The 16,043-nt window shown below is 48.9% G+C and overlaps 2 protein-coding genes across 17 annotated transcripts in view; one reads left to right on the top strand and one right to left on the bottom strand.

Annotated features, from left to right (window-relative positions):
- The window catches only part of LOC122390358 (uncharacterized protein NMB1327-like), a 99,245-nt gene extending 92,094 nt beyond the window's left edge, over positions 1–7,151 (top strand). Inside the window, exons 3-5 of the mRNA XM_043383244.1 lie at positions 5,198–5,339; positions 5,709–5,841; positions 6,094–7,151. Of these exons, the coding sequence (XP_043239179.1) occupies positions 5,198–5,339; positions 5,709–5,841; positions 6,094–6,193 (375 nt within the window). The 3' untranslated portion in view covers positions 6,194–7,151. The remainder of the gene's footprint in view (positions 1–5,197; positions 5,340–5,708; positions 5,842–6,093) is intronic.
- A 339-nt stretch (positions 7,152–7,490) lies between these two features.
- Positions 7,491–16,043, bottom strand: part of LOC122390348 (protein grainyhead-like) — a 74,716-nt gene continuing 66,163 nt past the window's right edge. For 5 of the 16 annotated variants that reach the window (XM_043383207.1, XM_043383209.1, XM_043383204.1 and 2 more), the window contains 8 exons: positions 14,491–14,547; positions 13,994–14,098; positions 11,328–11,507; positions 10,559–10,614; positions 9,739–9,870; positions 9,115–9,277; positions 8,903–8,967; positions 7,491–8,745 (listed from right to left, as the gene is read on the bottom strand). In XM_043383207.1, the coding sequence (XP_043239142.1) occupies positions 8,619–8,745; positions 8,903–8,967; positions 9,115–9,277; positions 9,739–9,870; positions 10,559–10,614; positions 11,328–11,507; positions 13,994–14,098; positions 14,491–14,547 (885 nt within the window). In that variant the 3' untranslated portion in view covers positions 7,491–8,618. Of the gene's footprint in view, positions 8,746–8,902; positions 8,968–9,114; positions 9,278–9,738; positions 9,871–10,558; positions 10,615–11,327; positions 11,508–13,993; positions 14,099–14,390; positions 14,448–14,490; positions 14,548–16,043 lie in introns of all 16 variants that reach the window. The other 11 variants (XM_043383218.1, XM_043383217.1, XM_043383212.1 and 8 more) reach the window with 3 other exon arrangements.

The following is a 16,043-nucleotide window of genomic DNA, read 5'->3' as shown; positions in this document are numbered from 1 at the left end:
TCATGTGTGGTCTGTTAATAGAGCAAAGTCCCAGTCTGCAGACCACGTGGGCTTCCTACAAAATTGTGTCATTTGCCCTCCAATTTACCCCGTAGTCATTAAAACTAAATTTCATGCGATTTGATTGGATATTACAACTGTTTAAGTTTTACCAAGTAGCCTTCCTTGATAAAACGATAGCCATTGCTATTGTTACTTCTCGAAGGCCGTATACGAATAGGTGATTGGCAGGTTTTTAATAATCGAGCTGTATGTTTAATTGGCATGCATTGTGAGCCTTGGTCAGGAAGCGATTGGCTGTGAAGGGTATTGTTTCAGAGTTAGGTTGCAGTGATTTGCGAATTGTTTGGAGCAATTATTGTTTGTGTATGAATAAACACGCTCTTGTCCAAGAGGCATATTGTAACAGCACATAATTATTAGACTTTAAAATGTCGCCCCCCCCCAAAAAAAAAAAACTAAAAGTTTTTTTTTGCAAAATTGAGTTTCACGACGCAGTGCAGATGCTGATGATGAGCTTGCTGCAGCATGTGCAAAAAGCTGTAGGTATATTACATGTCAGTTTTTCAACGTGACAGCTTACAGGTCTTATTTACATGTGATAGCTCATAAATTTTCATGCTGTGTTTCCATCAAAATATGGTGGCAATGTCATAAATAAGCGTCGTACGGCCACCAATTCCACACACCAGTTAACGATTGGTGTCAGAAGTTTTGGACCTGTTGGAAATGTTACAGCTTGAAGCCAACAAGTGCCTGTTAATCAAACAACGAGACAGATTTTATCCATCTGTTACAACAAGTATTTACAGTTTACACACATGAGGGCTCTTGCATCAAAAATAGGCACTTGGCTAGAAACAGGTTTTCCCCAAACTGAAATTTTACCCAGATGCCTATTTTCTTCAGATGGTAATCTCTTTTCAGTTGGCAGTTTGAAGAAGCGGTGCTGTCATTTAGCCGGCTCAAATACCGCGCATTCCTAATGCATATCTCGGTTTCTGGCCGCCGAGTCTGCACTGCTGATCTAAGCGTTATCTTAGCACTGCGTCCTGCCTGTGCAAACTACACCTGGTGGCCGTACCAATCGATAGCACGGCCAGGAAATGTCCAGCACCCGCTGTAATATGAACAAGGACTCAAGGCGCTGTGTCACAGCTGGCCTGGAACAATGATATATGGCGGATCTCAAGAGGAAAATACTTCTCCGATGGACAAAGTGGGTTGGGTCTGATACGTTAATCTCTAAATTGTGGCAGAATTGTCCGTTCTATCTTTGCTTTCAGGGTAATCACAAATCGTTAATACATTCCATGCAGCTACAAGTCACAGTTTCACATCTATCGCTCAATGGAACGAGTACGAGAGCCTCGCAGTCAATGGTATTGACAATTGGCAACTGCGGATGACGATGCTGTTCAATCTATGTAGCTGGACGCCAGACCTGATTTAGGTTGAAAATATTTGTTCCACTACGTATGCAATGGATAGTCGATACCTTGCCACGATCTGCATCACAGTGAATATGAAAATCTGGACAGTTTTCTATTGTAAAAGAATGGATCACATTTGCATTGATGCTCCGTGTGGTAGCGTGATCGAATATCAGGGACTAACTAGCATCGCCCGTTTAAGTATCGCATAAAGATGTTCCTGCTTCACGTCGACTTGTGGAACGTTTTTTTTATCGTAAATCGCATGAGTTAGTCTCATATGATACAGCCTAGTGCACGCTGTTCCAGCCGTTGACTCTCAGTCCGCTTATTAATTGTGGTTTATTTTCACTTCATTTCGATCACCCACTTATACCCACCGTAGCTGGCGCAAAAATATCCCTTTTTGTCCCACAAATGTATGCGCCTTCCCTGCAGTCTACCCTCCCCCCTAGCAGAGTCCAGTGCCCTCAAACCTTGGTCTCGAATTACGAAGGCCGCAGTCTGTGTTGCAACCAGTCGGCAAGGTCGACACAGGCGCTGTCAGGAAAGTTTGTGTAAGTTTGTGTAAAATAGTAGAGGTGTTTTGTGCAGCACCTCTGCAGCATTATTTTGTGGACGTAACTCGACACTGAGGAAGGTTTGGTGGTGCGAAATAAGAAAAGCAGACAGACGATTGTTGATTGATATGCTTTGCTTTGTCAATGCAGACCCGTATCATATTTATGGCACGCCAGACAAAGGTTTTGGGCCAAAGCAAGCTAAAATAGAGCAGCAATTGTGCACGTTAGGTTTCGCTGCCATTGGCCGAATAACTAGCTTGAATATGTATATGTCGACAAAAAGCATTAGGTAGCGAAACATGGTTTGTTCGGATATGACGCCTGCTTACGTTGGTTCATGGTTGCGTAGTTTTTTTATCAGCTCCTTCATATTTTCAGAATCCGGACTTGTTGGCCATGTGTAAAACATCAATGCCTAAGAGCTCAATTCCACCTTCATTGCAAACCAGTCATCCAAATATCATATTCCAGAAGCAGGGTCAACTGCGCCGCAAGAACTTCCGGGGTTAATTGCGTCATCCACCTAGGGAGGAGGGGGGGGAGGGGGTACGTCAGGACCGGGCTACCGTCGGTGCCGTGCGTCGCGCAGCCCCGTCCCGTATTGCCACGTGCCCCACACCGGTCGTGTTGTGGCGACGGGGGCCGCTTATCGACCGCACCGAGCGGGTCTCGGCTACCGACCACACTGCACTGCTGCGCCGTGATTTTGGCGGAGCACTGAGCAGCTAGACCAGAGGCTCTTTTCACGACGCTGCTCCATAGACTGGCTGGGATCTTGACTGGTGGTTTTAATCTGGTGAACGTGAACGTGACCTGGTGACCTGATGGCGCCACACTCTGACGTTCGTCAGAGACGTCGGTCGGTAGGGGGGCCGCACTACCAGCCGTTGGACTGGGACCCGTCGCTTCCCTACGGAGGAAAGGTGTACCTGGCCAGACGAAAGAAGCCCGATACTTGGCTCTGCATTCTTCTGGAGGTCAGTGACTGGCTGAATACTGGGTCAGGTTGACCGGGCTGTGGCATGAGGTATGGGAAGTTGAATATGTGTGAAACCGCGCTTTCAGTCTGTTCATTTGATGGTATCAGTGATGGTGCTTTTAACTAGGAGAGAATTGTATCGTGCAGACTAGATAATTAAAAAATCCTTTTGACCAATTTTCCTTGTTCTTGGATTCTGTGTCGAACAACGTCACCAATCAGTGCCGTTAAGATGGAATGACCACGTCGCACATGCCTGGTCTCGGTCGTCATCTTTCCTCCCGATCAGGAAATATCCCGGCCCGTCTGCGCTCGGACCTGACCTAGCTCGACGGGCCTCCGAGATATGAACTACTGGAGTTGGTGCAGCGAGCGAGCAGTATCCTGGAACGCCAGACAGTAGTCTGTGGGCGGTTCCCGAGCTATGCCTAAAATTTTGTTTTTACTGTCGGGTCTCACACGTGTATGTAATGCGCTGGTCACAAATGACTTGCAGGCAATGTCCTATATTAATCGTGTAACTGCTTTGTTAGCTTGTGGGCGCCAACGCTCGATTTTTGGAATTTCTGGAAATAAGTGGCATTGTCTCACTTAATCACATAAAGCCTTCAAACGTTGCATTTTTGTTTGCAAAAACTGGTGTCATATGCAGGTATGCGAACGATTCACTGGCTTTGTGATTTTCTCATGAAGACGCGTCAAATGATATGTCATGTGACCTTAAAAGTTAAGGCCAACTGGAAAACTCGATAAGGATCATTAATTATCCGGAAAGGGCTATGCCTCATGTCAGGCAGTCTCTTTAGTTGAACGTAACATAGGGGACGTACCTCGTCGAACGTGCATACGTAAACGTACAACATACTCGTACGTACATTCGTTGAAATTTACAAAGCAATTGATCTGCATGTGTGCAGAAGTAAACATTTATTTTTTGATGGGATCTTTTACCTGCCTTTTATGTAACCAAACCTTATGTGGTCGACTGAAATTGCCACATATGCGAAAAACATGCATGTCAATGAAATCAAAAGAAGCGGTGTGTCTGCGTGGCTCGGACTGTTCAGTATTTGTGAAAGACTTTTGGGGGAGCTCTTACGTTCATCCCTCTCACTCGCCGAATCGAACGTGTTCTTGCTTAGAGCGGCTGGTTCAAGTCTGCAGCAGGCAGCATGGTATGGACTAGTGATGTCAATTACAGAAAATCGGAATACCGGTACCAAACCAAATACCAACCAAAACCGTGAGGAAATACCGAAACCGAACCAACCTAGTAACATGAGGCAAATACCAAATTTATACAAATTTATCAGCTTCTTATATATTAGTGAGGGTTCATAATACCGACAAAATACCAAATAAAGGAGGATTGAAATACCAAATACCAAGTTGGTATCGGTTTGGTTATCGGTATACCAAAATGTTGGTATCCGATTGACATCTCTAGTATGGACTTAAGGTACCGGATAGCACAAAACTCAATCCAAGGACAACACGTGACCACGAAAATAGCATACCGGGAACGGGAAAACAAACACTAAGGAGTAGCAGGTGATATGGTTTAATAGACTGACTGTTGTCCACCTATCCGTGCTTCTATCCTCAGGAAACAGAAATCCTTCTCCTCCACGCCGCAACCCCCCTCCGGGCTGGACAGGCAACTTTATCTCATGCGGGCTGCTCCCTTGGAGCGGCACCGCTGCTCCCGAGGGAGCGCACCCCGTAGCCGGGTGGAGTGAGTGCCTTGGGGCTGGGTGGCCTGTCTTCGGACGGGCTCAGCCCCGGCGACTCACTAGGGTGCCTGCCCAGACCAATGTCTCCCCCTAATTCCTATCATCCTTCCGGCTCTGCAATGGTCTTGTCGACCGAAAGGGCCTAACCCAACAAAACAAACAAAGACTGTTGTGATTGACTGAGGGAAGATCAGGATATATAACTATGTGGTGACAGGGGATTTTGGGGTTTGACTCTGGATATATAGTTGTAGGATATGACAGGCGATCTCATTAATATCCTAAATAGTTGATCGCCGCTTATTTCATAAGATACCTACCCAGCAAGTGGGTGCACTTCTTTGACGATTTTATAACCACATACTCGTACACAATCGAAAAGTATAAATGAATGCACTACACTAGTAATCTTATCGATGTACATATATATCTATGTAAGTATACGGCATCTACCCTAAACACCCACTAACACCCGCTCTCGTTCTTCAGGTGGTGGCTCTCGCCTTCGTCGTCTCACTGGGCTACTGGTGCTACTACCACTTCGATCATTTCCATTTTCATGTGACCCGGGCGTACGCCCACATAGGTCACACGGAGGCCCAGCATCTGATCGGTCAGCGCTACCTGCATGGTGAGGCCAACAGTCGAGGCGACCCGGTGGCAAGGGCAGGGGCTCCACAGGGGGTGGCAGCGAAGTGGTGTTTATAGTACCTTTGACTTTTAGGTGTTGGTCAGGGTAGCAGTTTGGATACTCAAACATAGGTAAACGTGAGCTGAGGGAGAGCAAATACGCACTCTCCGTATTGGTACATAGGTTTTATCATGATATATATCAAGTCATCGGTAGGAAACTTTTATTTTTTAATGTTGTTTCACACTACATAGTACACCAGTATGTAAGGTAAAGTGCGATACCTGTATGTTTGCAAAACATAACTCGATTATAACAATCTACATAGTTACCGTGCGACAGCGACACACCATTCCCTTCCGACGACAGGTCGGGGCGTCGAGAAGGACCACTCGGAGGCCATGAAGTGGTTCAGGAAGGCGGCCGACCAGGGCCATCCGCACTCCTCGTATAACCTGGCCGTGGGCCACCTGCAGGGGCTGACAGAGGACCTCCAGCCCGGGTAACTAAAACGGCAACGAATGCATATGTGTTCAGTGGTGATGGTCGCACGTTAAACATTGAGCGGTGCTACTTTAAATTGTACTTATATTCCAAAGTTGACCCAGTTTTATCGGGTATGATCCATGACTCAGATGTTGTGCCACAGATCTCCATATCGCTCGCAACTCACAAGTAATCCTACATGATTGTCAATGCCAAGTTTGCTTGCCAGATGCCTGATAAGCTCTGAATACTGTTTTTCTATTCGCAGAGAGGCCCAGAAGCTGATCGAGCATGCCGCTCGTCAGGGGGTCCCAGAAGCCTCTGATATGATGGACTCGTCCTGCGTCTGGGGTGATTGTGAACAGTGACCTCGGCAGGTCAACATCAGGTCACACACATGTAAGATGGTCAGAGGTGAAATAATACTCTGAGTCAGCATTGTGATGGTGGTTTAATAAAACGTCCTCAGTCTCACAGCTCATCATCTATCAAATGAAGCATATTGCAAGAAATGGCAGCACATGGTTGTTGGCCATTTAGAGCGTTGTTACTGTCGTGATTTTAGTTACTGTAAGTGCCTCGTTACCTAGCCTGATCTCAAGATGTGTGTCATTTCTCGACATCTAAGCGTGACTTCAAGTCGCGTGTCATTTCTTGAGATCTATATCTGAGAAGATACTCAGAGCCAGGTTGTGTCTATCTATACCGACCGTCAGAAGAGGACATCCTTTACTGTCAGTCTCGAATGTTCGGTGTGCCGAATTCGGGCGATGTTGTTTGACTCGATCTTTGCTTAGATGCAGCTGTAGGTATCATACGCACAACCTTCCGCGCCGTTTTGTTTTGAGTTTTATGCGTTCTCATGCACCTTTTTCTTGCTTCATTGTTGTATTCTGTTTATTTCTAGCGTTTCGAGTGATAATTAGAGATATTTTCTTTTATTCTGCTAAATGCATTCCTTACGTTTTGAGTGCATTTATGTAAAAAGCATCTGATTTGGGTTGAGTTTTTTCAACTTCTGACATCAATGGAATATGAAGATGACTGGACTAACTAAAGTTTTAGGTTTATCCTTAAATCACGTTTGCCCTTCCGTGGCTGAGCCGCGAACAGTGCTACCGCAGTGCCTTATTAGACGATATAGTCGTGTTGGATTTGTTCATCCCGATCGACAGTGCGGTGTTTGGCGTGATTTCGTGTTCGAGATATCGGCAGGTAGCGGTCTGCGACGGACCTCGGATTGATGACGTTCTCAGCATACTTTGTAGAATGTAAGATGGTAGACGAGACGAAGACAGTTCGTTTGAAAATAAACAGGTGTCGAAAGTCACTGCATATTTCCGCGTTCAGAGGGATGCACAAAAAGAATGATTGGGTACTCTTTGTTAGCATCATTTTTGGTCATTGCTCGGCATCTGGTTCCATTGGTTTATGACACACGCTGCGGCCTTTAACCAACTGAGTTTCCGACCAATCACCTGCGCATTAAAATTGATCACTTGTGCCTTGAAGCAGAGCACCACTGCTCTACCCAGATTCGGGCAAGGGTCACTTCTAAATTTTTGGATGTAAAGGCATGTTTCCGAGTTTCCTATTGGTGTACCTTTGTCATGTGGGTAAGGCTGGATCACAGAAAGCTCTTACCAAGACAAGAACAGCACAGCACAAGTTCTTTGAACAACTGTATTGTATAGCGGACTTTAATCTAACAAGCTCGCTTGCTGAAATAGAAGCAGCTGGCACAATGCTAACACAGTGGCCAATAAATTACCTTTACAGCACTTTGAACGTCCTCCCTTGTGACCGAACCGCATCGGCTGCCCTGTCTCACAAGGCACCGCACAGTCCAACCGTCAACTCCGTCAGAAAGGCACAAGTACATTATGTATAAAACGAGCCGTCACTGACGTCATCACGTCATGACGTCAATTTACAAAATAGTTACAAACACCACCAGTAGGTGGCACTGCAGGCGGCCCGTCGAAAACGACTCGGCTCTCGTAAGACACACGTTCATCTCTTCATGACACATGCATGAGCAAAGATGGGGGAACGACGTCACAAGAATGAACTACTCTACATGATGAGCTTAGTTCTACACGACGCGAAGTCTAACAGACCAGCTGCTGCACGAGCTTGTGTTCCTCGCCGCAGCCCGTCTGGTCCCGTCACACTTCACAGTACTGCTAGCTCACGGGTTTGGCACTGTGAATTCATGCGGGTGGTGTGTGTATATGTACATTTTACAACCATCACTGTCACACCTTATAGTCTACGCACATGTGGCTGCACGGGCCCAGCCGGGGCCGACACAGCTCGGTCAGATTTTGATATCGGTCTCCGCCGCCAGCTATACCTCGGTTCAGGTACGAGGCCCCGGGCCTATCACGGGCCCGGGGAACGCGGCACGCGCCGGACTGGCGAATCACCTCACACCAGAGCGAGCCGCCAGACGCGTCAGTGATAAAACATCGCGTGTGCTCTGTCCAGCTCTGGCACGAATTCGAGATCCTAGCGTCGTGCGACGCAGCATCTTATCCATATCAGCTGTGTACAATATCAAAAAAGGTCAGGAATACACACTCGCCCTGACCTCACGCAGTCAGCAAATCAAACTCGCCGTCCCACGCGCATAACACAATGAAATATCACAATGTTCACGTCAACATACAAAATCCACATCTCCACCGCTACAAGCAACAACAAACTAACACACATGCAAGTGGCAGCGCCGCCGAAAACGGGCGCGACCGCCGCACCACCTATCGGCCGGCATGAGAAGTAGAGATTCGCTTAGTCCCCGACTTCGATGAGTGTAATGTCGAAGGCGCCCTCCTGCTCCGCCTGTCTGATCTCCAGAAGGAAGGTGTCCTCGTTGCAGTAGTGCGCGATCATGTCATCATCCATCGTCGCTACCACTCTGCAACACAGGAATACGGTGATGAGTTGATTCAGATTGAAGCATGACGAAGAACAGTCAAGGTTGTGGTACCTACATGGGGTCATCCATTGTCAACGATATGCAATAACCATGCCTATTCAACAAGGCGTATGATGAGGAATGGTGAGCCACTTACCCCTTCTTGTTCTTCCGACAGAGTGTTTGAGCGCAGGAGGCACTGATTTTGTACTTGCTCTCAATCTGGAAGATAAAGAAGTGCACGTCATTCGAGGTGTGGAAACGCTCTAATTTCATAAGCAAAAGCGAAGTGGCCTGCTGTCGGTCATTTCGTAGCTCATAATCACATTCACAATCACCTAAACCCCTGACATCTATAGCCGTACTCACCGCGTGCAGGAGTCCGATAGTTGTAGGTGGCACCACATGCAGCGGTGTGTAGAGCTCCTCCCGCTCCTGACGCACATACAGCATCACCCGCTGGCTGAGTGGTGGCGAGAGGCGTGCCCTCTTCGCCCCCGGAGAAAATAGGCCATCCTCGCTCTTTCTATCCCTGCAAACATCGACAGAATTAAGTGACATGTGAAGGGGACGCCAAAACATACGAATTACATAGTAGGGGAAAGTACAGGCGGGGTCAAGTAAAGGCACCCCTCCCTCCCTGCCAGACTGCAGCTATATGCAAAACACACCACATATCTGTCCTCATCGAGCATTCACTGTGGACCCTTCCCGATGCAGCCGCGGCGATGCAGCGCAATGCTTTCAGCGCGACTGTTGCAAGCGGTTGACAATTTATCTTCCGTGCGAGCATTTGAGGACCGTATTCATTGCAAGCGTCGCCAAATCGTGCACTATTAGCATCCAGATAGCGCATGGCTTTGCCGCGAGCGTCAAGCGGGTCGCGCTCGGCGCTTAGCAGCGGCACGTGCAAATGCAGAGGCGCAGGCGGTAGCACGACAGCCACAGGGGCGTCAGCGGGGCAGTGTCAGGCAGCGGCGCGGGTCAACTCACCCGTCTGCTGCTTCAGCGGGGAGCGTCGGGAAGCTGTAGTGAAACTTGAGGGTAGCGGGGGCGGCGGGGGGCGGCGGAGGCGGCGGCGGTGGCGGCGGCGGCGGCGCGGGCGAGCCCACCGCGTCAGCACACCTGGTGAGGCGGCACAGCCAGACGGACGTTAGTCACGTGACACAGCCAGTTAGTCACGTGACATGCCAAGCGGCGCGACGTGCGCTGGCAGCCGCTCATGCAAAGCTCGGCGCTCGGGGGTGGGGGAGGGGGTAAAACATCATCGGATATGGTGACGCTATGGGGACGGGAGCGAGGGTGGTAGCATTGCAAGCTCGGGGGCTCGCCTATTTGCAACGGCCTCCCTGGGTGGCCTGCTCGGCATGGCACAGCGCGGTGCAAGCTCGCTCGTGACACAGAAAAGCTCTTGAGTATGAAATGTTTGGAAAGTTACTTGACTTTTCTTATTAGAATGCTGCAGTTTTGAGCTGTATGAAAATGGAATGACATAGGATGTTTAGGAGAAAAAATGAAACCTGCTTTGAATTCATTAAACGATATCAGAATCCCTGTACATCACTAATATTCTGCTCGGCATTAGACAGTGCTAACTGCTAGATGACAGTTTATCAAAGCAAACATGCCTGAGCTTACAAGTATTGACGGTAAAAACTATTTTTTTTAGCAAGCAGGCAAGGCTTACAATGCTGAAAGCTTGATGAGCAACGAGCATGGACAGCATAACAGTGCAGCGCGGAAAGAGACAGAGCGCAGAAGAATGATTAGTTTACAGGTCTGCCGACAGGCAGCGGGGCAGGCGACAACTTACAGGCTTCCTTCACCCTCCTGCTGAGCGTAGTAGTTCTGCAGCTCCATGTTGCCGATCTGAGAACATACGGGACATTATCAATTGTAAGATCAATGTTTTGAGCCGTTTCATTTGTATTTTGTAGGTGTGCAATTGCAATGAAAGGGAAAACCGTTGCAGTACCCCGACCCATTGTTTTGCAAGGATTCTCATGAACACGTCACAAAGTTTCAATATGTATTACGTAAATGAGATTGCTAGCAGGATCCAGCATTTGGGCTAGATGAAAAAAAATCCCAGGTGTCCCGAGACTGCAAAAATGCATAAGAACATAACATCAAACGTTTCGCTCCCCAGGGAGACTGTATCGCTGCACCCCAGACTAGCACCACTTTTGGAAGCGTGTCATGCGGCACAGTATACCGCTCCAGGCATTTACGGTTCGCCGCCGCCCGCCGGCATTGGGGACTGCAGCGATGGCTATAAGCCTAGCACCAGGCGTGGAGTGGAGACTGCGACTGTGGTTATAAAGGCAGCACCAGGTTCCTCTCGACTTGGCGGTAGATTTTGCTAGTTTGGAGATAGGAGAATGCAGCAACAACGGTTCTTACGTCTGTCTCATCCATGGTAAACTAGCCTTACCACCAGTATGGAACTTACCATTGATATTACTTTCCTTTCATCCCCCGTGTTTCGTCAACTTCTATTGTCCATTTCCATCTCTCCCTCCCTCCCTCACTCCCTCTCTCTCTCCCTCCCCCTCTCTCTCTCTCCCTCCCTCTCTCCTCACCTTCTCCGGGTCATCACTTGGCTGGAAGAGTGTCGGCGGTTTGGTGGTATCGGCCATGGAGTAAAACTCTGAGCGCTCGCACGAGCCGTGATACATTTCTTCCATCTTTTTCCGACCGGTGGCCGTCATCTTCCGTTTAGAGGCGCGTCGCTCCTCGTCTCGTGTTTTCCTCTCGGCTCCCTGTTGAGAGGAACGGATCGGTCAAACTGTGGACCAAACTGGTCTGGGTGAAATTGAAGGTCAAATTGGGGAGTGTTGTGTTGGCTACTACATTGAACAATGTCACGTTTGGAATGCGTTTTATCTTGAACTCTTTGCTTTTCAGATGTTTGAAAAAGTGTGTTTTTAATGAAACACAACAAGAACATCTGTGCCGCATATAGTGATTGAGTGTGCTGGAAGTTAATTAGTTGCTAGGCCGCTATTAGTTGTCTAGTTTCAGCAACTTTATTTCTGAACCCGCGCTACAAACATTACCACATTTGATACATTTACATATGAAATTCGAACAGAGTACTTCTTAACCGTCTCGGAGCAGCATTTCTAAACTACTGTCTATCCCAATGCTGGTACATTAACCCTCGCCCGTATTGGTGTTTTTCCAGCCGCGAACGTATAAGGGGGGGTCCGTTGGACCCCCCCCCCCTTGCCGTTTCGCCCCTGATCAAGCTAGAGCTTCGCGGAAAAAACGAGCGTGTTGCCCGTGACGAGAGGAAGCCGATGATACCCAATTTTAAGGTCCTAGGTCATTGGTTGACCTTGCAGGTCAGGTCAATGACCCCAAAGGCGGGAAAATCGGGACCTGTTAGAACGTCGTAAAGTGTGGCTGCTATGGGGTTTTTCGGGGTGCAGATCACGAATATCATGTTAGTTTTGATCACCGATGATGTCTTCATGTATTTAGGCCAGGTCAGGTCAACCAGTAAGGGTATTCGTAGTAGGTGGCAACCGCCTCTGACAGCTTCGTAACATGTTACGAAGGCATCAAAACTACTTCGTAAATGTTCATATGGTTGCTAAATTCGAATTCAGCTCCAAAAACTGGCCTAGAAACATGTAAAACTCGAAAAAGTGAACCAAGGTCACCAAAGGTCAATGACCTGACCTGACCTTCAGGTGACCTTGACACCCACCCTAATGCATGGGGGCAACATCATATCACAATAATCACATGTTTGAACGCTTGAAACCACGAAAAGACTGCAAACGCGCGGCTAATGCGAGCCGACATACGCCGAATCGCGATTCCAGCCAAACATGGTCTCGAAAAGTAGGTCACAGGTCAAAGGTCATTTTGGTCAGGGTCATGAAATTTTCAGCGTAGGTGTGAAATTGATGAACGCGAGGGTACTGAAAGTTTCGTCGCGATCGGCCGCTTTTTACGCGAGTTATTCGCGAAAAACCATGGGGGGTCCGTTCGACCCCCCCCCCCCCTATACGGGCGAGGGTTAACATGCTCTGAATTACTAGTCGACGATGGATTTTTCATGTTTCTTAGCTCTTCGACACCAACAGCATAAATTATTCCGGCTGGAAACGGTTTCCACTGCCGCCGGGGACGCGGCCCATCGTTCAGTGCAGCCCAGCCCAGTGAAAGGTCTGAGTCCCGGCCAAAGGAGCGCACCCAGCTGCGCCGGTGGCCCCGCCGAGACTGCCTTTTTAGAACAAGGTCGAGATGTATTCTCCAGCGCAGCATCAGCATAAACCCCGAATAACGCGGCATTAATTTGCGAATGACGGCCGCATTAGCGCCGCAGCGGAGTGTCGTTAGGAGCTTTGTCAGCTGCCTAAGCCGGGACATGCCTAAATCAGAACATACTAAACACGGTCATACTTAAACAAGAGCATGCCTAAATCGGGTCATTGCTGAGCCGGAGCATGCCTAAACTGAGACTTGCCTAAACAAGAAAATCCTAAATCGGAACACGAATAAAGCGGGATGTAATGAAGCAGCTTTGAATCGGGTGGGAGCGGCACTAAACGGGAAACGAAGTCTCTGCAGAGCGGGGAAAGGACGAAGCAGACACCTCCCCCAGGGCGGCCGTTCCCGTGGCTCGTGTCCTCTCGATCATGTTCCACCGCTCGTGTCCCACCACTCGTGTTCCATCGCTCGTGTCCCGTCTCGCGCGCGACCATCCCCGGTCGGCAGCTCTGTGCCCGCTGCAGCCATTGGTCGCCTGTCATTACGGCCATGACAGATGGCCCGGCCGGTCGGGAGGCGGCTGATTTATTGCCAGATTGTGCAGGGCCGCTACTGCCAGATCGGCTACCGTGTGGTCGGGTAGTGAGGGGAGGTGCTGGGGACGAGCTGAATCAGAGGAGTGGTTGCAATTGAAGAGCTTTTTTCTTAGTTGCCTTGAGTCGTTTATGATATCATGTGGATTGTGCAATGTGGTATTTCATTTCAAAGGCTTCGACCTTACTGAAGGGAATGCTCTCCTCCAACATAATTTGAAATATTAAACAACTCACGTTATCGGATGATTTCAAAATATCATCTGCATTGAACTTTTCTCGGTGGCAACCTCCACGTATACTTTGTGTGCAATTGCATACTTCTAACATCCTTTCCCTTATAGCTCTGCAGCGTAATTCGATCAAGCATTTCATCACAGCCATTCATCTCTTGTTGACTGATCTCTCCTGCTGATGACGGACATGCTTACCTTATCGCAGAAGGACTTGACTTGGCAGTAGGCGCGGTGGGAGACAGGCGCGTTCGGGTCCCGATAATCCTCGTAGGTGTCGATCTGAATGTGCAGCGGAAGTCCCTGTGGCGGCACACCAATGCCGTCATATGACGTCACAAGGGGTAGTCGGGTACGGAACACTGCACGGCATCGAGGCAGTTCAAACATTTCACGGCGGCTTTACGAGTGAAAGCATGCAAAGCTAAGCAGTCTAATGACGCTTCAGACCAAGAGGAGCAAGTGATGCAACTCATTTGCGGTGATTGGCACGAACCGCAAGCGATATTGAAGTCCAAAGGCGAACCTTACATGTGAACGAGAGCGAACTGTGCCAACAGCTACTTAGCTAAGGACGAGCCTCTCTCTATCTCACCTTGACGCCTTTTTGGCTACTGAAGTCAGTACTAAAGCACTGCAACGCGATGCTTATCTGCAATCAAGGCGTGGTATCAACAATTTCCCCGTATGCTCACCTTAACTCCCTTTTGGCTACTGAAGTCGGTACTCAAGCACTGAACAGCGATGTTGATCTGCAAAGCCATTCGATACGCCGTCAGAGAACAGTCATGGCCGCTGGAAGAGCGCTCAGATGAACGGCTAGAGCTACGCCAATTCAAAAGCTGTCTCGTTTATAAAATGAGTCGGCACTTATGGCATGATATACCGCAAAGCATGAACACTCAGTAGCGAAACGAGCACGGTCGTGGCACGGACTGTAAAGGGGGAGATTTTGTGGTGATTGCTGATCCAGCGCGCCGCATTTGGGATGAAGGCTAGGTTTCAGAATCAGAGAAGTGCATTACTCAATCCATCCATGGTCTAGGGACTACGAGTGGCCACCCAGTTGGCCCTGTCACAGAACCAGGCCATGCATGGGATGAATTTTAACCCGGTCTCTTATCTAAAGTGTCCGCTAACTGCAGTTAATTGAGCTTTAAGCGGCCATCGTCAGTGCAGATCCTAATAGGGACAATTCGGCGCCCGCTACGTGTGAGCTACGGCGCCGGGCGATAATGTTGCAATAGTATAGATTAATCCAAGGACTACCATTAACGATGCCTCCAACTCCCGAGAGCGAAATCATTACGAGACGATCTATTTACATCACGAACGTGGCCGTTCCGCTTCGGCGCTCTCCTGGCCGACTCAGGCTGCTCAGGAGACGTGAGCGCAGCCCCTTTTGTCATTAACTACGCCACTGCAGTGGGTTCTCAGGGGCGTATATCCACTGGCCATGCAGCATATGTCTTCGTTGAAACGCCATGTAGAGATGAACGAGTTACGAGACATTGCTGAGCAGCTTAGAGTGGCACAGCCCACCGGACTTATGACCCGGCCGACCATCTGTCTTGGATTAGGTGCACAATGCGCACTGCATATGCATGCTCAGAGATTTAGCACACTTAGTCGATCATACTTCAGCGTTTTACTTTCAAAGCGGTGGTCTCGATCTCAATCCAATGCAAGACTCTGCTGGAAGTATGAAATATTGCTTCTACATTTAGCAAAACTTAATTCTAAAATTAATTTTCGATGTATTTATATAGCGCCAGGTGCAGTAAACACACAACTCTGACAGCGCGCTCTGAATTTTATATCAGGCCCGACTGTGCTGTGGGTCCGACCCCGGCCATCCTTTAGCCAGTCGCCCGGAGGCGATCGGACTCCTCTTTACGGCACGTCCAGGAGTCATCTCCCAGGTACCAGTGGCGCCTGGGGGCAGCGTCCATCTCTTCCGCGCCAGGGGAGGGCCCGTGTCGCAACCGGGTCCAGCGCCGAGCCAAGGCCGACAGCCGCGCCTGAGGCGCTCCGGGCGCCGCGGACACGCTCACAAAACGTAACGGTCCCGTGGGAGAGCGGGACGTACCCAGGGAGGGCGCCGATCATTGCCGCGAGGGCTGCCCGATAGGGCTGTAAGGGGTTAGCAATGGCCAGTAAAACGTGATTAGCTTTGCATCTGCTCTGAAAATGGCAATTTTGGGGAGGTGGGATTTTTCAGGAATGGAGGCTTAAAAATGATAAAATA

Source organism: Amphibalanus amphitrite, unplaced genomic scaffold (genome assembly GCF_019059575.1).
Source record: "Amphibalanus amphitrite isolate SeventyFive unplaced genomic scaffold, NRLGWU_Aamphi_draft 000392F_arrow, whole genome shotgun sequence".
NCBI classification, from domain to species: domain Eukaryota; kingdom Metazoa; phylum Arthropoda; class Thecostraca; order Balanomorpha; family Balanidae; genus Amphibalanus; species Amphibalanus amphitrite.
Note: the sequence above shows the minus strand (reverse complement) of the source record. Positions and strands in the feature narration are given on the sequence as shown.